This window comes from Protopterus annectens, chromosome 1.part0, assembly GCF_019279795.1.
Source record: "Protopterus annectens isolate FY-2018-M chromosome 1.part0, PAN1.0, whole genome shotgun sequence".
In the NCBI taxonomy this organism is placed as follows: Eukaryota; Metazoa; Chordata; order Ceratodontiformes; family Protopteridae; genus Protopterus; species Protopterus annectens.
Genome location: NC_056725.1, coordinates 64,126,107 through 64,149,458, shown reverse-complemented (window position 1 = coordinate 64,149,458; position 23,352 = coordinate 64,126,107). Strand labels below are relative to the sequence as shown.

Genomic DNA, 23,352 nt, shown 5'->3' with positions numbered 1-23,352 from the left:
AAAGGCCAGTAACCTACCGCCTAACAGAATGAGCAATCCTATCCCATGGTTAAGAAGCACGAAACTGGTTAGGGGGAATGGAGGGGGGGTCGGTTGCAGACAAATGAAGTTACCTACTCAGATGGAACGTTATGGTGAGTACATAACTTCTTTATCTGAAGTAGTTAACTTCATTTGGTCTGTAACCTGTGGGACAGAGTCCCCAGCTACCTAGAAACCTTGGGCGGCCCTCAAGGAAGAATATTCTGGAGCACAGCGGAACCAAAGGAAGCCCTACTCCTGGATATCATATCCAATTTATAATGGGAAATGAATGTATAAGGGGAGGACCAAGTAGCTGCTGAACATATGTCATCTATAGGGACTCTAGACCAGAACGCTGCAGAGGTAGCTATGGATCGGGTTTGAATGAGCATGGATTCCCAAAGGTTTGTTTGAAGCTAAATAGGCCTGAATGATGCATTGTGAAATCCAGTTGGCAAATGTAACTTTGGTAATAGGTTTACCTAAAGAAGAGTTGGCAAAGGACACAAACATTTGCGGTTGGTTGCTGTCCTGTGCAAATAAAAACGCAGTTGTCTATGTACATCCAATTTGTGTAATGTGTATTCCCCTTTGTTCTGGAAATTGGGGAAAAACACTGGCAAATTAATAGACTGATTAATATTCGGCTCAGAGGCTACCTTAGGGACGAAGGAAGGATTAGTCCTGAGAGAAACTCTGTCCTTATGAAATATTATAAATGAAATATTAGGTAAGGGGGGTTTTGCATACAGAGGGCTTGAAGCTGGCTTGAAGCTCAGACACTCTCCTGGCTGAAGTTATTGCAATCAGAAAGGCTGTTTTCCAAGATAAAAATTTTCAACTGAGCAGAAGCAGCCGGTTCGAAAGGAGGGCCCGTCAAAGCCTGTAAGACCAATGTTAAGTCCCATGGTGGGACCGCAGACTTAACTGGCGGTTTTAACAGAAAGGCGCCTTTTAAAAAAGTTTTGCAAATCCTGGTGGAAGCCAGTGATCCTACATCATCCCCAACATGAAAATGAGAGATAGCTGCCAACTCTACTTTAACTGTAGATGCACTGGCTCCCTGATGAAAGATATGGGACAGAAAATCAAGAATCATCAGAATAGGGACAGTAAAGGGGTCTAAGCCCCTGTCTTTGGCCCAGATGGAAAAACGTTTCCATTTACTACTGTAGATTTTTCTGGTAGATTGTTTGTGTGCTGCTACCAGAATAGCTTTCACTGGTGACGAGATACCAGGAGTCCTTGCTATCAGCGGAACTGATCAGTCAAGCCGTGAGCTTGAGGTCGCCCAGGTTTGGGGGTTGTAATCCCGCAGGATGAGAAATTAGATCCAGAATGGGATCTAAGATCCAAGGAGGAACTACACTGTGAGACTGCAGGTAAGGGAACCAGATCTGGCGAGGCCAGAATGGGGCTATGAGGATTATCTTGCTCCCCAACAGATGGGCTTTCTGCAGGAACTTCGTCATGAGCGGAAGCGAGGGATAAGCATAAAGGAGACCGGGGGGCCAAGCATGAACCAGAGTGTCTCTGGGGCTCTCCTCTACTGGGGGAATTAGAGCGAAAAATTCACTGCACTTTGTGTTTGATGGAGAAGCAAAAAGATTGCAGCAAGGTAGATCCTACTAACGGGTTTAGAGACCACTCGTACGGTGTGAGGATCAAGAGACTTAGCTTGTCCGCTAGGATGTTGGTCCGGCCTGGAATGTGCGTTGCTACCAGGAAGTGTTTGGTGGAGATCACCCATTCCCAAACTCTCATAGCCTCTCAGCAAAGGGGATAAGATCTGGTTCCTCCCTGTTTGTTGATGCACCAGACTCCAGCCATGTTGTCTGTCTGAATTGCAAGAGTACCTGGAGGAAGAAGGTCTTGTAGGGCTTGCAATGCCAGAAGCACCGCCCTCATCTCCAGAACACTGATATGCAGAATAGTCTCTGTGGGAGTACACATGCCTTGGACAGTTATGCCCATAGCATGCCCCCCCCCACCCGAGGCGAGAAGCGTCCGTGGTCAATGTGGCTTGGGGTTGAGGCATGACAAACTGTCTCCCCTCTCGCAGCTCCTGGGAGTGAAGCCACCGGAGAAGGGAGTCCTTGCAAACTCTGTTCAAAGGAATCGGGGTGTTCAAAGGGGTGCAGTAAAAGTGACCACTGGACCTGAAGAGTCCACTGAAGAATTCTCATGCGCAGTCGCACAAAGGGCGACAGACCGATGGCTGCCGCCATGGAGCCCAAAGCTCTCAGAACTAATTCCGCAGGTGGGGCTGGGGACTGGAGAATTGCCAAAACATGAAGAGACAAGCTGGGCAACCTGTCTGTTGTTAGAAAGGCCTTAGAGTGGTGTGTATCTATCTTGGCCCCTATAAATTCCAGAACCTACACAGGATGAAGGAACTATTTTTGAAGGTTTACAGTAATACCCAGACGCTGAGTAAGAGCTAGGGTATAATCCATGGCAGAGCAGAGCTGATGCCTGGTGGAGGAGGTGAGGAGCCAGTCGTCCAGGTACGGAAAGACCCGAATGCCCTGAAGTCTCAGGTGGGCTGCGACCACTGCCATGACCTTGGTGAACACCCTGGGGGCTGAGGTGAGGCCGAATGGAAGAGCCCTGAACTGATAGTGACTGGCTCCCAGCTGAAAGCGGAGGAACCTCCTGGATCGTCTGTCCATTAGAATGTGGTAGTACGCATCCTTGAGGTCTATGGAGCGCATCCAGTCGTTCTCCCGTAGGAAGGGGAGAATAGATTGCAGAGTGACCATCCGGAATTTCTCTTTGGGAATGAACAGGTTTAGAGATGAGAGGTCTAGGATAGGCCTCAAGTCCCCCATCTTTTTTGGCACTAAAAAGAACCTGGAGTAATTTTCCAATCTGGACTGGCCTGGCGGGACGTGCTGGATGGCTCTTTTTTCTAATAGCTTTGAAATTTCTGAAGCTGCCGCCTCCTTTTGATCAGGTGGGACATCGGGGAGGCGTTTCATAGGAGGGGAAGACTCAGAAAGGGAATGGAATAACTGCTGGATATAATTCGGAGCACCCACCGATCCATAGTAATGGACTCCCAAGTCTGGAGGTGCTCCGACAGACACTCCCCAACTGCCTCCAGAGAGGGACAGTCGGGTAAGCCCTCAAGGCTGTTGTGTGGGCCTCTCCGAGAAAGGTTCTCGAGACCCGAGATTCCTTGGCCCCCCTCTGCCTCTGGACCGGCGTCTACCTTGTCCTCCTCTGCCTCTGACGGATGAGGGGTCCGAAGCGGGACGGGACTGCTGTGATTTCCGGAACCACATCTTCTTTTGTCCCCTCTGGTTCCTTGAGAAGGATCGTTGGGGATTAGAGAAGCAGATCCCGATGGCAGACAGCGTCTTCCTGTCTTTCTCGCTTTGGACCAGTGTGTCGCGGACGGTCTTGCCAAAGAACGTAGAACCGTCAAAGGGTGCATTCGCGAAGGACGCCTTGAAGGGTTCCGCAAAATCGCAAAGGTGGAGCCAGGCATGGTGCCGCAGAGCGATGCCTGCTCCGCTGGCTCTAGCCGCTCCCTCTGTGGCATGGGAGAGTAGCCGCATAGATGAGTTAGTAATAGATTTCAGAGTGGCCATGCGAGCAGAGAAGGTGCGTTTGTCCTCGGCCGCCATGGACTCCGGGGGGGCTCCAGCGTATTCCTTAATCAAGTCTCGTTGGAGTCTGATGACGTGTGCCATATAGTTCAGCGCCCTTACAGAGAAGGTAGGTGAAGCAAACATCCAGTTTCCAATGTGGTCCAACGTCCGAGATTCCTTATCTGGAGGGTGGACCAAGGAACTCTCCTGCGCTAGCTCCTTCTTGGTGGCAGCCACCACCACCACCATGGCATCCAATGGAAAACCTTTAGACCATGCCAGCCTATCAGAAGGGGAACTAAGTATCTTGTCTGGTCTTCTGGGAATTGGCTCCACGGTGTCTGGCTCCTTCCAAGCCCTGGTGGTAATTAAGTCCACCAGGGGGTCAGCCGGGGGGGACACCCAAGAAGTAGACGGGCCTGCATCAAACGCCTCCAGGAACACAGACTCGTCCGAGGAAGGTTTTTGGGCAGACCACCCTCCTCTGATTCACAACATCTCCATGATGTCTCCAAAGGAAACATCCTCAGGGGGTGACGTTGGGCAACCTTCCCCTTCCTCCAAGTCTGTGTCCTCTGTGAGGGACTCAGGGGAGTCCAGGTGCCTCCTTTTGCATTTCCGTTTGTGAGGAACCTCCTCGGTGGGGCTATCCAAGGAGGGCTCACCCACTGGGTCTTGTTCCTCTAAGGGAACCAACTGGAGCGCCGATGCAGGCTGTCCCTGTGGCCGGATGACGGAGGACGGGTCCAAATGCGCAGGGGTGACGGATGGATCCGCAGCCTGGACCAGGGATCTGGAAGTCTTTGACAGCACCCTCTCCACTACATCAAACACCGAGGGCAAACCGCTCTCCCCAGGCTCCGAGAGCAGCCCCCTCGGCTCTGATGCAGGGATCGGCGTCGGAGCCGAAGCGGTCAGACCCGAGGGGGAAGTGTGCTCTGACCTAAATGGCGCCGAAGACACAGTTCCCCCCACGGATCCGACGCTCGGCTGTCAGCCCAGAGAGCTAGGATCCGAAACGCTCGAGGGCATAGTCGGCGTCGAAGTAATCAAGACTGTCGGCGCCGACGGTTCCTCGGGTCCGAAATGGCATGGATCCGAACACTCCGAAACCCTAAACCGGGTCGGAGAAGGAGCGATCAGGGTAAAGAAAGGGGCAGAGCTGCCCCCCGGAGGGGGGGGGGGCTGGAGCACCCCTATCTGCATTTGAGCCTGCAGGAAACGACGCATCATCCTGTCCAAATAAGCTTCGGTCAAGCTTCTGGTGGATCTGGAGGAGGTCGTAGAGGCGGGCCTGGAGGGCCGCCTCGAGGGAGACCGGTACTCCTCCTCCAGCTACAGGGAAAAGCACGGAGAACGGAGCCGAGAATGAGGAGAACCAGAGGCCCTTTTAGCGGGACTAGCTACCTTCGCTGGCAGGGCTGAGGGATGAGACTCAGCCCGCCTTTTATGCCTGTGCCGGTCCTGATCTCTCCTTTTCTCTTTTGAAGAGGAAGAAGAATCCCCCTCACCCTGAGAAGCAGAGAGAGTTTGAGTCCCCAACAAGGGAGGGGGATTGGAAGGCACGGGAGCCGCAGCCGCGACCGGTGCCTTAGAGAGAGAGGAGGAAGAAGAATCCAGGGGCAACAATCCCGCCAGGATTAGCTTGTTCCTCCTATCCCTGATAGCCCGGGGGTTGAAAGCCACACAAACCTGGCAGCTGGTGGATAAATGGGCCACCCCCAAGCAAATAACGCACTGAGTGTGGCCATCGGCTGGGGACAGCTTATGACCACACTCAGTGCATTTAGAAAAAATGGCTTTAGGCCCTTCAGCCATCACACCATACACTCACGCACTAGGGGGAGGGAATTGAAGTAAATTTGAAGTAAAATTACCACAACAAAAATACGCTAAATATATTAGCCGATAAAGGGGGCTAAACAATACACACACACCAAAGAAATTTTTAGAAAAAAACGATTTTTAAAGGTATTTTTTAAAACTGGAAAACTCTCACCCATGCCGAAGTGCTCCTCTCTAGAAGCTGCTATAAGCCACGGCAAACTAGATCTGAGGGTGGGGGATGTGTAGCAGGGGATTATGGGTAGGGGAGGAGCAAGGAGCTCGGATCTTTTTAGCTAGGTAAAGCTGCCGGCTTGGATCCGAGGACGGATCCGATACCCACAGGTTGCAGACCAACTGAAGTTAACTACTTCAGATCATGTCTTTTTGATTGACTGGGATAGACGTATTATCGAATTTCAAGGTATTGTCTATAAGCACACACAGTAGTTTTGTTTGGTATATGGTAGATATTATGGTATTATTGGAAGAGTATAGTTAGAATGGAGTTGTGAGGTGACGTGGTTTGCTAGGGTGAAAGAGCATGACTTTAGGGTGAAAGAGCATGACTTTAGTTTTGGATGGGTTCAAGATCAGTTGCGAGTCTGACAACCAAGCTTCAATTGGCAGGAAGAACTGCTGTGTCTTCATTTCTAGCTCATTTAGGGTAGGTGCCACACAGATGACAGTGGAGTCATCAGCATATTTTATAACGGAGGGTAGAAGAGTTGCTGTGTGAAGCCTGTAAGGGAATATGCTGAAAAGCAGAAGGCCTCAGATTGATACTTGGGGCACCCCCCATGGAAACAGGTAAAAGGGAAGAAAGATCATGTTGCCATTTAACAACTTGTTGACTGTTAGGTAGCTAAGGAACCATGCTAGTGATGTTATTTTCTAGGTTTTTGGAACATACTGTTCGGATATAGACAGGTTGATGAGGATGGAGAATGGCCAGGAGATGGCATTTGCTGCTAGTTTTAAGAATTCAGAAGGAAGACTGTCAGCTGCAAGGGTTGTGAGCTTTAATTTAGACAGTATTTTTTATGGTTTGCGTATGGACAAGTTTAAAGGAGAAGGAGTCAGATTTATTGTTGACTGTGGTTGGGATAGTAGGATGTTCATTGCTGTGCTTCTTAGTAATTCAGCATATGGTGTTTGTGAAGAAAGAGTTAAATTTTGCAGCTATACTATCAATACTGTTAGTGGCTGATGGGGCAGGGGTGGATGATTGGCCTGGGTGTAGGAGTTTATTTATGGCAGACCAGAATTTTGTAGGATTGTGGAGATGCTTTTATTGTATAGTAGTATAGCATATTTGTTTTGTCCAGTTTGACTTGGGCTTTGGCTTTATTTCAAAGTTGTCAACAGTGCTCTAGGTTGACCTGAATTTTGTTGTTGTGCCAGTGTCCAGGCCTTATCTCTTAGTTTGAGCAAGGATTTAGTTTCTTTTGACAGTCAAGGGGTGAAGTTGGATATCACTAGTTGTTCTACACGGGGCAACGCTGTTTAATTTTTCAAGGAAGGTGATGTCAAAATAGTCCACAGCAGTATCAAGGGAAAAGCACTTTCCCCTCAAAATTAAAAAGTAGCGCTCCTGGTAAAAAGTGACTAAAAGTCACGTGACAGTCTAAAAAAACACTTTTTCTAGCTTAAAAGTAATACTTTTAAACAAAAAGTTAATTTTCTATCAGTCAAAAAAATAAATGTGGAAGTCCCCCCAAGAGGGAAGTTATCTACCCAACAAAAACTAAACTTTAGGACGAAAAGCAAAACCTGAAATTTTATAATAAAGTGGCAATATTTGCAGCAAATACACCTTTCAGAACCTAAAAGCCTAACTGGACAGAAATACCCCATCACCTAACATATACACAGCTTCAGCTTCTTACCACCAATAAAATTATCTAGCACCCATCTGTTTGTCCGACACTAAATACCATTCTACACAACTATGTTCCCTTTCAGTCATTATGATCCAGTGATAAAAAACTCCACTTTTTCCACAAACCTATCAAATCTGCTGGGTATGACCTGTATACGCATCATGTTGCTAGGGCCTGGAACTCTTGAACTGTATCCAAAAAGTCAATACCCTCCCCTCCTGTCTTTTAAACCCATTCTGAAACTGCTTAGCCAAAATCTGGCCCTGTTCTTGCTGAATCCCAGGACAAACTATATCCCTAAATATGAACAAGTACTTAGTCATACCTTACACCTTCTTACTCCCCCTTCTTCACTTACTTCCTAACTTCAAACAATTTCTCTCCCCCAACTATCTAAATATGCCATAAACACATTTTTTCTCCTACTTCATATTGCAATTCCTGTTTGTATTGCACTAGCTTACTTTAATTTACCTTTCTTGTTTGTTTGTTAATTTACCTTTCTAAAGTGGCTAAAATGTCTCTAAATATTAAATCACAGTCATAAGTTGTAGCTGCTCAATATTTTCCCAATATGGCCAATTTGGTATAATTATTTAAACTACAGATGTTTCTGTATTATTGTTGAAGACTGTAAAATTATTGTTCTTAAAATGTTTTTGTAATACGTTCAAGCTTTTCTCCCTGAGCCTCCAATGAAAATGGGCACCTACCCAGTCGGATTTTCCCAGTAATCAAACATCAGTAAATAATAAATAATTACTTAATACCTGTGTAACTAATGGAACACAGGTCAAGCTGAACTTACAAACAGTAATAATGTGAAACCAAAAGACATTCGATGAATGGTAAGAAACAATGTCTACTTTGCTCACAAAGCGAATACTTACTTAATGGTAATAACATATTCTAGTAAAAGGGTGACAATGCATTTCTAAACTATCTCAAAATTTAATAAAAAACAAAGATACAGTCACTGGGCATGCAGGAAATGTCACATTTTCTTACCTATGACTGGCATCACACTGATTGTTTTGAGATTTTCCACTGCCTTCAGAATATTTTCTGGCATGTTTTCAGTGCTGTAAGGAACACCACCACTTGTCAAAATATAAACAATTATAGTAGTATAAACAATGTCAGCAGTACATTCATCAGTCTGTATAAAATATATAACTTTACAAAACATTGTTTGTTTTTCTTTTATACCCGACATTCTAACAAGAAGTACTCAGTGAAGGCAAACACAAAGCATACCAGTTTTAGTCATGAAGACAAAGTGTCTTTTCACAGGTATTCCTTTCCGAGTATGTTAGGACTATATACTTTTTGTTGACATTTTTTTCTTCCCACAGTGTAGTTCACAGACAACACAATGTAAATTCACTGCAGTCTCCCCAAACGTGTTCTCATAAAACTGAATTTTAAGCCTTTACCCATCATGCACCATGACTTAAGGTAAGAAGTGCTATGTGAGCAGAGCTGAAAAAGGCACCATAAATCCAGAGATATGCTTACTCACAGATGTAAAAAGTCACTCGTTCTGATCACACCAAATCTAAGACACCGGTCACTCAATAAAAATGCAAGTCAAGAAACTTAAAGATTGTGTAAAATAAACCAGGAAAACTCTCTCCTGCACAAGGAATTATGAAAATGACAGAATACGATGGCTAGGTCCAATGCTGGAAGACTGAAGGGTATATGGTGAAAGTCCACATGACAGTAGTCTGACAACAGAATGACAGAGCCGGTTTCATCCACACTTTCAATTAATTTTAGCATTCAACATCATCTTCATCCCTTCACCCCCTTTCTACACCAGTCTCATGCCCTTAAATTCCTCCCTCAAGTCCATTGCTCACTCCGCAAACACATACATACACATACACACACATACACACACACACACACACACACACACACACACACACACACACACACACACACACACACACACACACACATCTAGTAACCCATTCCATGGCCCTACAACTCTTTCCATGCAGAGATACTTTTGGATATCTGAGGAGATGGCCCTTAAAATATGTGGCTTATGTTTCCAACTCCTCCTCTTCCCATCCTTCCTGAACACAGTGATCCATTTATCACCAAGCCATCATCGTGTACATCTATATAATGCACCCCAGGCAGTCTAATGTTGGTAAGAAGAGTCTTAGCTTCTCTGTCACTGGTAATACCCTTTCTGCCATCACCTTATACACTCTTCCAGTAGCTTTCCTCAGGACATCTTCCAGCAGCCTATTGCCCTTCTTCCTATATAACATCCAGGTTTGTACAAGATTGTGGCCTGACCAGGGCCTAGTATAGGAGGAGCATTACCACACTCCACTTGGAGTATGTCTACCTGAAAATACAGAAAAAAACTCAGCATTATGGCTGCTGCTGTCATTTCTCAGGATCAGTACAGCCATTCGAGCCCCAGCTACTCAAATTCCAGTAACTGACAGAGAGGAACTTGACTAGCTGTTAGCTTGTGCGAGCAGCTGCTCACACTTGAACTCGAATAGGAGCTCAGACAAGAAGCTGCCACACCACCTGTGTGCATCCTAAAGAAGGAAGTGAGACAAGTACTTGCACACTAGGTAAGTGGGGAAGGGGAGCAAGGAGGGTGCAGTTAGGTTTAGGGAGGGGGACAGGGAGCGTAGTGCAGACCAAAGGGGAACTTTAGAGTTAGTGAGGGGGATCAAGATTTTAGGTTTAGGGAGTGATCAGGAAACTTTAGGGTTAGGGAGGGTGTGTACATTTTAAGCTTAGAGAACTGTGTGACACCCCATGCACTGGCCCAGTAATCAAGGAGCCCCAATCTTCACCACTGGCAACAGAGAGGGACATGCACATTGGGAGGATGACAAGCACACATACTGTAAAATACAATTTCACTTAAGAACACACAAAGATTACAACCAGTTTGGGGCTGGTTTCTCCCTCTTTCTCCAGATCCCCAATAAGATTCCCCACTGGCACAGCTATAGGGTTAAGATTTTAGCAGAGTGGTCAAGACAAAACTTCCAGCAGCCTCTATGTCCAACCAGTGCTTTATGTCCCTGACTATGTTAGATGACATACACACAGACACTTTGAGATTTTATTTATTTACAAACACACACTCCTGGGGAAGGCTGGCACAAATTTACTAGCTATGCCCCCTTCTGCCCAGACTATAAGGTAGTTATAACTGCCACCAAACACTACTTTACTTATCAGCTACTATAAAGGCCCTTACAAACAGTGACCAATCCTACTGTGTAATTTTACTATCATCCAAATGATGTGTGACCAAGGCTATTTAGGACTGGCCTGTACAGTGTCACCAAATACATAAGCAAGTACGCTAAGAGCTTAAATAATCTATAAACAAACCAGCCACACAGATAGGTTTAAATATATTTAATAATAATAAAACAAAAAACAAAAAAAAATAATCAACACAGTAACTGCAGAGTTCAGAATCACAGGAAATATTTTAAAACAACATTGCTGGACAGTCTCCAATAAATACAGAAATCATCTAAACTAATCTTTACTATTCTTATCTATATCTAAAAGAAATTACTGTATCCTAGACTTACAGAGCAAGACAAATGCAGATGAGAAGTGCTGAATGGATGTTTCTAGATCCAAGACAAGATGCAAAATGCACAGTCTCTGAGAGAGTTCCCAGATTAATATCAAAATATTATTGCTGGGTTAGCCTAGATGACATCATTCTGTCACCTGCCTTCAGTTCTCAGGCTAACAGAAACTTAAACTTTAACCTATCAGATGTTTGCTCAGAAATGAAAGTCGTAAAACAATTAAATACCTTTACATTTTAGACCTAGTAATTACTCCGCTCCAAGACAATAGAAACTTCTAACTCTAGACATCCTGTCTCCTTCACTGAAACTGAGAGATAAACACACAATTGTAAAACACTTTGATTCCAACTTATTTTCTTGGAGTTTTGCAAGTTAACTCTGTATGTTCCAGCTTCTACTATTAACACATACATTTGCACAGGTATATAGTTAATATACATTTCTGTTCTTTTCCAGTAGGGTACACTGTGGTTACATTCTTGAAGCTCAGTACATAACATACAGTTCTCTTACATTTGTAAGACAAGCATATGAATCATATTACTATTCACAAATGACATATGATTATTTACAAAATTCCAGATCACTGGGCTGGCAGTGTCACATTTCTATATAAATCATATTAATATTTTCAAATGACATATAATTACTTATAAAATTCCAGATAGGTAGACTGGCAGTATTTTCCTGGTTTCACATTGCTCCCTTCCTAGAAAACTCAAGCTAGTTTTTCAAGTGACCATCGAGAAACGCTTGAGACAGTTGGGCCTATCTGAGAATACCTTACCCCATTGCCCTGTGTTGATATTCCACCTGCCTTGGCATTGCTGACCCCAACACTGTGCTGCACTGTCCCATCATATGCCTGCAACCCTAGGCTCCACCATAGTAATTTGGAATTTTCCTGGCTAGCTCCCTGTTGCCATAGATCCCCCTCAGACTCCTCCTGCCTTATACTGCAAATACTCAGCACAAGGGCCTCCCTATCATGGTAAGGTTTCATCATGTTAACATGGTATACTTTGTGCCCCTGCCACCTGCCTAGCAGTTCTACCATGTAGCTAACATCAGTGACCTTCTTTACCACCTTGTAGGGTCCCTCCCAAGCTGCCTGCAGCTTGTTGTGTCTGACAGGAATGAGAACCATTACCTGCTGCCCTACAGCATACTCTCTAGCTCGAGCATTCCTACCATACCAGACCTTTTTCTGCTGCTGGGCTTCTGCCAGGTTCTCCTGGGCCAAGCCCGTGAGTTCCCTGAGCTTTATCCTGAGGTTTAGGACATACAACACAACAGACTCCTTGTGGGATTCACACTCACCCTTCCACTCATCTCAAATTAAATCTAGAGGTCCCCTCACCCTATGGCCATACAGCAACTCAAAGGATGAAAAACCTGTGGATTACTGGGGCAAATACTTGTCCCAGTCCCTCTTAAACTGGTCTGCAAATGCCCGTAGCATCATCTTGAGTGTAGAGTTTAACCTCTCAACAAGACCATTGGTCTCCGGATGGTAGGGGGGTGGTCTTTAGGTGCTTCATCCCACAGTACTTCCACACACAAGCCAGCAGGTCTGACATAAAATTGGAACCTCTGTCAGTCAGTACTTTGTTTGGGAAACCTACCATGCTGAAAATCTCTAACAAAGCATTTGCCACCTTTTCTGCCTCAGTGGAGGACAGAGCCACTGCCTCAGGGTATCTGGTAGCATAATCTTTCAGTAGGATATACCTTTTCCCTGTGTAACTTGGGGTACTCAGAGGCCTCACAACATCCATAGCTACCCCCTGAAATGGCTCCTCAATCACGGGCAAAGGCATCAAAGGATCTTTCACTTTGTCTCCTGCCTTACCTACCTTTTGGCACTTCTCAGAGGTTCTGCAGTACACAGTTATAGCTCTGGAAATTCCAGGCCAGTAACAGTTCTGGATAATATGTCTCTGTATGTTTTACGCCCATATGACCTACAAAGGGAATATCATGGGCTATGGCTAGAAGTGCCAGACGGTAGGCTCTGGGCACTGCCAACTGCTGTATTCTCTCACCCTCTAGCCCTCCTCCTCAGGGGTCCACTCTCTATACAGTAACCCTTTGTCCCAGTATACAAATTCCCCTTCTGTTGAGAATCAGATGCCTCACTAGCTACTTCCCTCGGGCCCTGTAATGTAGGGTCTGAGAGCTGAGCCTGTCTCAACTCGCTCTTTGTAACCCTCCCTAGCTCCCCTTCCACAGGAAGTCTTGTATCCTCCGACAGTGGTGCTTCACCATCAAGCCTGGGTATTACTACTCGCCTCTGCACTTGCAGTCACTCTGTCCAAGGGAACATCAGTACCCAGAAGCAGCTGTGGCTCACCTTCAGTCTCACTGCTACAGGGTAGCTCCCTCCCTGAAGTAACCATCTCACCAGTCCTGGCTGCAAGTGTGCAGTCTGTCTGGGTCTCCCCCAGGCTACCAGACCCACATGCTTGTCTCCAAGCCTGACTGCTTATAACTGCATGCACACATGGTACCGCATTATCAAAACCTTTCCCTATCAGAACATCTGCAGGGTGGTAAGTCTGGTACCCTTGTTATCTCAAGACAACCTACTGTTTAAATTTTGTCATTCCCACTTACTGGCTCTTCCACCTTTTGTTCCCTCCACCTTGCCTCCGTGGACATGCTACATGCCCCCACTGGTTGCATTTAAAACATTTAACCCTTGGTCCTGGACATGTACCTGGACTAATGACTTCCCCCTGCTACTGATGGACTCTGTTGGGGTAGTCTGGGCTGCCCACCATGGGTTCTCTTAGACCCATGAGCAACACTGTGCAGTGATGCCCTGCTTGCTAGGTATAGGTCTCCCTTCTTCCCCAGTTCACCTGCAGTAGTGCATTGTCTATCAGCTAAACAGATTCTCATGTCCTGAAGCAAAGTGCTAAGGGTTTGTTCCCTCACCAAAAGGTCTGCCAGCCCTTCAAAAGTGGTGACCTAACATCCACTCACTCACCTATGAAAATAAGTCCTTAGTTCAGCAACATATTCACACACACTTTCATCTGCCTTGTGTCTATGCTCACAAACCTTTTTCCTATAAGCTTCAGGTGTTAACTTAAAGCATTTTAACAAACACATTTTGACTGTATTATAATTTAAACAATCAGCATCAAACAGTTTGGAAAGAACAGTTACAGCTTTACCATGGAGTAAGGGGGTCAGGAACTGTACCCAGAGCCCTTGGTCAGCATTATACTGTTTACCTCTCAAACATATGAAACTATCAAAATGATCCCCTCAGTAAATTGTGGAAGAAATTTACTGACTTTTGTTGCTTCTGGGGTTCGGTTATTCCTTTCCCCATTACCTGTATGACTCTGGCAGGGAGTCAGTATCTCATTTTCATGTTGCCTCTGCCTCTCATTCTCCTCAGCCTGCAGATGTCACAGTTTCTCATTTTCCTCAGCTTTCAGACGTTGCAGTTTCTCATTTTTCTCAGTCTCTCCATGCCTTTGTCTCTCTGCTGCCTTTATTCCCAGACGCTTGAACTCTAGCTCAAATATCTTTAACTCTAGACGGATTTTTAAGTCCTCTGTGGAAAAGTTGAGCTGTTCATTCTCTGAGAGTTCTGCATCTCCATGGCCAGTCTGATTGTCCTCCTGGTTACTATTCTGTGATGCAGCTATGACTAAAGCTGCAATCATGTCTGCTTTAGTCAGATTGGCATGTACCAGTCCTTTAGCCTGGCACATCTCAGCCAACTTGCTTCCTGTCAATTTGCCATACTCCTCTGCTGACATGCTTGCCTGCCCTTCCTGACTGACTAAGTTAACAAAAAAAATAAATAAAATAAAACAATTGTGATATGAACTCTGAATGTTCACTGTGTGGCTGATTGAGAGTACAAACACCTTCAGTGACCACTGTATACAGGATACAGGAATTCAATATCCACATCTCAGCTAGAGCGTCTTCTGTGTGGAGGCATGCGTGAATGGGCGTGCCTTCGTTGAACACTGTGCGTCAGGGGTAGTAACACGGCACGTAAAAATCCACTACCAAACATTAGCGGGCCGGAGTTCTGCTGTGGTGACCCCTAACCGGGATAAGCCAAAAGACACAACAACATTCAGCATTTTATATCCGCGGTGGTGGTGCTGTGGTAAAGTTGTCACCTCACAGTAAGACACTGTCCGGTTCAACTCTAAGCTAGAGCATCTTCTGCGTGGAGACATGCGTGAATGGGCGTACCTTCGTTGAAGGTTGTGTGTCAGGACTGGCAACTCGGTATGTAAAAATCAACTGCCAATCATTAGCGGACCGGAGTTCTGCTGTGGTGACCCCTAACCGGGAAAAGCCGAAAGACACTACAAGCCAATTAATATGTAATGTGGCTAACTCACCACTACCAACCAATTAATATGTGATTTGGATATCCCACCACTGCCAAACAATTAATATGTGACGCCCCTGCACTGGCCCACTAATCAAGGAGCCTCAATCCTCACCACTAGCGCCAGTGAGAGATGTACACATTGGGAGGGTGACAAGTACACACACAGTAAAGTACAATTTCCCTTAACAGCACACAGAGATCACAGCCAGTCTGGGGGCTGGTTTCTCCCTCTTTCTCCAGATCCCCAATAAGATTCCCCACTGACAGCTATAGGGTTAAGATCTCAGCTGCGTGGTCAAGACAAAACCTCGAGCACCCTCTCTGTCCAACCAGTGCTTCGTGTCCCTGCCCAAGTAGCTGACACACACAGACACGTTGAGATATGATTTATTTACATACAGACACTCCTGCGGAAGGCTGGCACAGGTTTACCAGCTATGCCCCCTTCTGCCTGGACTATAAGGTAGATATCACTGCCAACAACCACTATTTATCAGCTACTATAAGGGTCCTTTACAAAGGGTGACCAATCCTACTGTGTAATGTTACTATTATCCAAATGGTAAGTGTGAACAAGACCAAAGCTATTTAGGACTGGCCTGTACAGTGCCACCAAATACATATGCAAGTACTTTAAGAGCTTAAATATCTATAAACAAACTAGCCGCAAAGATAGGTTTAAATATAATAATAAAAGAACAAGACAATACTCAATCAATACAGTAATTGCAGAGTTCAGAATTGCAGGAAATATTTAAAACAATATTGCAGGACAGCCTCAAATAAATACAGAAAACATCTAAACTGATCTTTACTATTCCTATCTATATCTAAAATAAATTATTGTACCCTAGACTTACTTACAAAGCTAGACAAATGCAGATGAGAAGTGCTGAATGGATGTTTCTAGATCCAAGACAAGATACAAAATGCAAAGTCTCAGAGAGTTCCCAGATTAATATTAAAACATTAATGCTGGGTTAGCCTAGATGACATCACTCTGTCACCTGCCTTCTGTTCCCAGGCTAACAGAAACTTAAAATTTAACATTTCTCTGTGAAAAATACATATCTCTCAGATGTTTGCTCAGAAATGGAATTCGTAAAACAAATACTTTTACATTTTAGACCTAGCAATTACTTCTCTCCATGACAATAGAAGAAACTTCTAGCTCTTGACATAATGTCTCTTTCACTGAAACTGAGATAAAACACACAATCGTAAAACACTGACTCCAACTTATTTTCTTAAGAGTTTTGTAAGTTAAGTCTCTATGTTCCAGCTTCTACTATTAACACATACATTTGCACAGGTATATAGTTAATATACATTTCTGTTCTTTTCCAGTAGTGTACACTGTGATTACATTCTTGAATCTCAGGACATAACATACAGTTCTCTTACATGTGTAAGACAAGTATATGAATCATATTACTATTCACAAATGACATGATTATTTACAAAATTCCAGATAGCTGGGGTGGGAGTGTCACATTTCTATATAAATTATATTAATATTTTCAAGTGACATATAATTATTTACAAAATTCCAGGCAGCTGGACTGGCAGTATTTCCCTTGTGTCACATTTTAGTTTTAGGGAGGAGGTAAGTGACTTTAGATTTAAGGAGCAATCAGGACCTTAGGGCTAGGGAGGGGGAATGGGCATTTTTCATTTAGGAAGTGATTCTGTATGGGAAGGGAAAGGTCATTTTAGGCTTATGAAGCAATCTGGAATTAAGGTTTATAGACGGGAACAGAATATTAGGTAGGTAAGTCTAGGCATTGGATGGGAGTTTTTATGGTTAGGATCTAGGTTCTGATAGGACTAAGAAACATTAAGGGACACGAGTTAGTGGGAGTGTGAGAAATTGCCAAAATGAGTGAGTGGGAGCAAAGATGTGTGTCTCTAGTACAGACTGCCATTTCTCTCTCTCTCTGCTGGTGGTGGTGGTGAAATCTACACCAGATAAACTGTCTCCTTTCCTGCTCTGCTGCTGTAAGTCCTTAGCCAACAACCACTGATTATTTATATCATGGCTGTAATGGATCAAATGCAGAATTCCGCATTTATCCGCACAGTAAATCTCATACCCCCCCCCCCCCGGCATTGATTTTTCTCCATCCTCCACTGCTAAAAATCTCTTGTCACCATTCACTCAAAGATGACAGTCCTGGTCACCTTTCCCTTGGCTATACATCTCAGAAAGACAAACTGATGAATACTGGACAGCAACCACTGTGGTACTTCAGAAATCACAATCGCTGCACTTCCTCCAGATGATGCAGTTCTCCTCACAACCCTATATATGTCAATCCTTCCAATCAAAATATAATCTAGCTCATCAATCTTAATTCCACCTCAACCCTAGTCTACCTAGCAGCTACCTGTGTGGGTGCAGGCTAGAGGCCTTGGTGAATGTCCATTTAAAGATCAAGTGCAAAGTTGTTTTTTTTTTAACCATTTCTTTTTGTTATAATTACAGCCTCAACTTGTACTGTGGGATTTCTTATTCTAAAATGTGTAGTTTTTGCTTAAGTTACTTCAGGGGACTGGTGTTTCTGTTTACTCTATGCTGAGCAAGTATCCAATTACTTCCTGATTCCACGTCATCCAGACCCAGATTCTGATGATGTATTGGAGGGGATGAAAAAAGTTTTGTAGTGGGTTGGCATGTTTTCCGTAGTCTGCAGGAGATTCTACTACAAATTTACCAGAATGCAGTACAAGTAGTCAGTCAGTGAGATGGTAAATCAATAGACAAATACAGTTATATTCTAGTGAAAGGTAACAAAATTAAAATGGAACAGGATACGATAGTAAGCGAGGTGTAAAGTGCTTGACAAACAGTGTAACAAAACAGATGCAAAACTAATAAACCATTGTCTATCAATGGACTGATTCATCACATTTTGGGAGAAAACTACAGATGTGTGAATCACACACATTCTGGATTTGTCCACAATACCAGTTAAAGAAAAACTAAATAAAGAAAACAATGAAAGAGAAACCATGGGAGAATGAAGTGCTTTACCAGTTTTGAAAGTTGATAAAAACAGTTTGCACTGTTGAACCAATGAGGCAAAATCAGGGACAGCGAACCGGTTTGGTGAAAAGGCAAAATGATTCATTAGTTTTACATCTGTTGTATATATGCTGAGCACTATACACTTTACTAAAAATTGTATACTCTTCCATCATTATTTTATGTTTCACTTCAATATAGCTGCATTTACTTACCTTTTTTAAATTTATTTTCTAAGTGACTGTCTGTGCTGCATTCTAGTTACTTTGTAATAAATCTTGCTGCAGATTGCAGAAAACAAGCCAACCCATTCCAAATTTTCTCCCCAGTACATCATCAGAAGGCGGAGCTAGATGAAATCAGGAAGTAATCAGAGAGCTGCTCAGTATACAGTAAACACAAAAACACTTTATTAAACTTTATAGAGGTCTAATGAAGTAACTAAATTAAATCTTAAAACACTTTAGAATAAATACAGCACATCTGACAAGATCAGAGTATAATTATAACAAAAAGAAAGGTAAAAAAAAACGTTGTACTTGATCTTTAAATTATGTCTCCTGGTAGTCTACAATCAAGTTCTACTGCAAGCCATACATAAAAGTGGCTCACATCTAACAGAGGTTTCTTTTTGATCATGAAACCACACTGCTCCTGAAGACTGTAATCCTTTAAGAAATTAACTAGTCTTTTCTTCAGGACTTTGTTTGTGATTTTTAACTCCCACTGTAATTAGGTTAATCAGCCAGTAGCTTACAGGATTTTTCATGCTCCTGTCTTGAATCATGCCACTATTGCGGTCTTTTAATCCTCAATCATTTTCAGGCTGGAAAGCAATCTGTACAAGATCTCAGTCAGACAACCCGCCGGCACACTAGCCAGATTCAAACCTGACAGGCAGCTCATCGGATTGTTGTCTCTTATTCTCTCTTAGCAGAACCACTTCCCTTTTACTTGCACCATATCTATCCTGCTGTCTGTTCAATGCATTTTCATTCTACCCTAGCTTTCATTCTGGTTTCCCTTTAGTAGATCAGTGTGTGCATATCTCTTTAAGAAACCTCCTGTGGGCATGTACTAAATGTATTGATTACTGAGCACGTGCAGGAACAGAGTGCCATTTTGTAGTTAGCCGTTGGGATGTAAGCATGCATGTGTGTAAGCTCCATCTGTTAATCAGTTTGTTTATAGTTATTGAAGCTGCTATCCATCCTGATGTGTTTTCATGTAATAAAGCTTCTTAAATGAACTACTCTGCCTGCTTGTCATCTTTGGAGTAAGGGATGAGCAACATGGTGTCAGAAGTGGCATATGCAATGGCCAGAAAGAACTCAAGTTTTTCTACTTTGACTTCGAGAGGCATCTAAATTAGTACTGGTTGAATGTACAGAAGTGGACCATCCCTGTTGCATGTATAATCTGCAAAAGAACAGGTCAGAAATTAATTTCTAATTTTAAACTTGCTCAAGCTATTTCTTATTTGCTAAATTTGAAACGAATCCAAAAACAAATACACCTCGCAGCCAAGGTCCTCCAAACCACAGAACAAAGTTTACTCTCACAATAAATCTTTTGAAACGAAGCATACGGACCATACTAAATGATATTAAAATAATTTGAAATGTCTGATACTGCTAAAATTATTCAAATTACTACAGAAAATGTTGAAATAGTCTGAATTGCATAAAACAAATAAAATAAGAGAAACAACCCCATTTTTTGCTAAGCATGTACTTTTTCATATTAATTGAGGCTATCCGAGTTATCAGCAGTGTACAAAGTTATTCCAATGAAACACAAGAAAAACTGCAAAATCTCAAAGAATAAGGCACCACGTCTGGAACAACAAATTAATTTATTATAAAGTGCTTTTTGTCCACACCAAATAGTCAAACTTCATCAGTTCGGTGTGGACAAAAAGCGCTTTATAATAAATTAATTTGTTGTTCCAGACGCGGTGCCTAATTCTTTTGGATTTAGAAGTGTATGAAGCATTCGCATGTTTGTTCAGTGATGCAGTAAAGTTATTTTGCAAATACAGCCATTTCACAGTATTTCAAAGAGTTTTTTGTGCATTTGTGTGTTACAACAAGCTGCAGAGAGTCAACCTGTTTGTACATAATTACAAGGGCCATATTTTCAATGTATGCACAAAACACATACTTTGTTGGCATGGCAGAAATAATATTGCTGAGAAGTGGACAGTATTTGAGCAAGACTATGACATTTTCATACAGGCTGCATTTTCTGACACAATGACTGTACAAAGCCATTTATTCTACTTAATTTAACTGGGTAAGAAGCCATAGAAAGGGAACGTTCATTTGTGCACGCACCCATTTATGCTAGAGATGGGGAAAACTGTCATATTTTTGTACAGGCTGAGTCAAGGGAGGACCCAGAGTGCTTAAAATGTAAATTTAGAGAAATGTGTAACCCCCAGACCAACATTACAATGGAGAGAGACTTATTTTACACAAGGGATCAAAAGCCTGGTGAAACTGTTGCAGCATATATAACTGACCTGAGAAATAAAGCTACAATGTGTAGATTTGGCGATTTAAGGGATGAGTTAATAAAGGACTGACTTGTGTGTGGTACTAAAGATGACACTCTAAGAGTTTACTTTGTGACTTTACTTTGAATAAGGCCATTGAGATTTGTCAGCTCACAGAAAAGCACACAAATATGCTTACAAATGAGAACAGCTTTAGACATCACTGCAGTAAATTTTGAAACATGTTCATTAATTAATTAAGAGATGAGTTGGCAACTAAGGTTAAATGCATCCCATTCCCCTGGGATTAATGAACGTTTCAATTATGCCATTTTTAAAGCATAGAGCACTTTCTTTGTAAGTTATTTGTGTTTTTTTTTTAAATATAAATGCCTGTTTTTATACATAGTTATTTATAGGGTTGTTTAAATAACTAATTACTTGTATTTAAATGCTTTTCTTTTATTGGTTGTTGAAATGTATTTAAATGGCTGTTTTCTTAATTGTTTTATTAGTTCTGAAGAAATCCAGCGTGTGCTGGACGAAAGTGCTTGACTACTGTGATTATTGTTGGATTAAACTGATTTTGGACAAGTTCATTCGTTATTTGCGCCACTGGTCTGACTGGCAGGAAGGTGTTTTTCTATTTATGAGTTTTGGTTGCCTGCCTTGTAGACCGTTTTGTTTGTTGCTGCATATTGTGGTGAAGAGACTGAAACTGAAGGCTCAGTAATGCTTTCATGTTACTCTGCAGGTAAAAGTTACAACTTATTTTGTTTGGTCAAGAGGCACGTCCAGTCATTAGGCCTCAGAGACATTTTGAAAATGGGACTGCTTTCATTTAATAGGGAAGTTCATGTTAGCTTAAAAGACCACTACTCTTAATTTTGCCCAGTTTAGTTTTTCTACATATGCTGATCTTTTCGAAGATAAGCTAGGCAAGCTTCCAGTTGTGTACTCTATGAAGTCAGACCCAGATATCAGTCCAGTTGGCAGGCCAGCCAGAAAAATTCCACATAGCTATGCAGATCAGAGTCAAAGCTGAACTAGACAAAATGGTGCAACAAGGTGTAATTTGTCCAGTTGAAACTCTGACTGAATGGGTATTCCTTCCATGCTGGTAGCTCATAAGAAAAGCTCAGATGACACTGGAATTTGCATCAACCCATAATATTTTGAACACGGCACTGAAAAGACCCCACCGTCCAATGCGTACAGTGGAAGAAGTTGCAGCCTCGATGCCAAATGCCACTGTTTTTTTCTCTCAGATGCAGAGAGTTCATTCTGGCAAATTCAGATTGACAAGAAATCCTCACTGTTCACTAGTTTCAGTACTCCGTTTGGAAGGTGCAGATTTCTGAGAATACCATTTGGGATAAATTCTGCAAGTTGTCTTTCAATGTGAAAAGGTGCAAAAGTTTCCTGGGTATCCTTGTGCTATTATAGTAGACATACTGGTTGGAGGTAATGGTGAAGCTGAGCATGACAGAAACCTCAGAAAAGTTCTGGAAAAGGCACGTCAAGTGAATCTTAAGCTCAATCCACAGAAATGCACATTCAGGCTATGTGAAGTCACTTACGTTGCTCATTTACTTACCAGTTCAGGCTTGCACTCAGACCCTTCTAAGCAAACAGCCATTCTCCAGATGCCAGCTCCAGACAATGTTCAAAACCTGAAATGTTTTATTGACATGATTAACTATCTAGGCAAGTTCATTCCAGACTTGAGTCAAATATCAGCACCACTCAGAGAGCTAACATGTAAGATGTATCTTGGTCTTTGTTAGAGCAGCACCAGAGAGCATTTGATGTCCTGAAACAGAGAATTGCCAGTCCACCTACTCTCAGATACTATGATGTACACAAGCCAGTTATGTGATGCTTCGAAATTTGGTCTTGGTGTACTCATTTTACAAGAGGGTCATCCTGTTGCTTATGCGTCCAGAACTCTAACTCAAGCTGAAATGCAGTATGCTCATACAGAGAAAGAGCTTTTGGCAATTGTGTTTACATGTTCCATGATTATGTTTATGGTAGACCTATCCAGATCGAAACTATTTTGAGAAAGCCTATGCATTCAGCTCTAGCCAGACTGCAACCCATGATGTTGACATTGCAAAAGTACCACTTCAATCTTGTCTACAAGAAAGGCAAACTTCTTTATCTTGCTGATACACTATCCAGCTCACCCAGAAGTACCACAGAACAGCATGACAATGAAAGACTTGATTTTGAAGTCATGGAGGTGAGAAATCTTTCTTCCACACATCTTGAACTCAGAGATCACACAGCTACAGATCCAGTCTTACAGAAGCTCAACCACTTTCTCAAAGGATGGCCGCCAAAGCAATCTAGTTTACCTCAAGAAGTACATTATTTTCCATACAAAGATGAGATTTTGTAAGACAATCTTATCATAATGAAAGGTACAAAAGTAATTGTTCCAAAGTCCTTGCAACCAGAGTACATTACTATTTTACATCGAGGTCACCCAGGACCAGATTACCAAAAGAGGGTTCCTATTAG

At 43.0% G+C, this 23,352-nt stretch overlaps 1 protein-coding gene across 2 annotated transcripts in view; it reads right to left on the bottom strand.

The window, feature by feature from the left end:
• MRPL4 (mitochondrial ribosomal protein L4) overlaps positions 1 to 23,352 on the bottom strand; it is a 684,921-nt gene that overhangs the window by 84,107 nt on the left and 577,462 nt on the right. Inside the window, exon 8 of one of the 2 annotated variants that reach the window (XM_044083705.1) lies at positions 8,336 to 8,427. In XM_044083705.1, coding sequence (XP_043939640.1) covers positions 8,336 to 8,427 — 92 coding nt within the window. The remainder of the gene's footprint in view (positions 1 to 8,335; positions 8,428 to 23,352) is intronic. The other variant, XM_044083787.1, reaches the window with a different exon arrangement.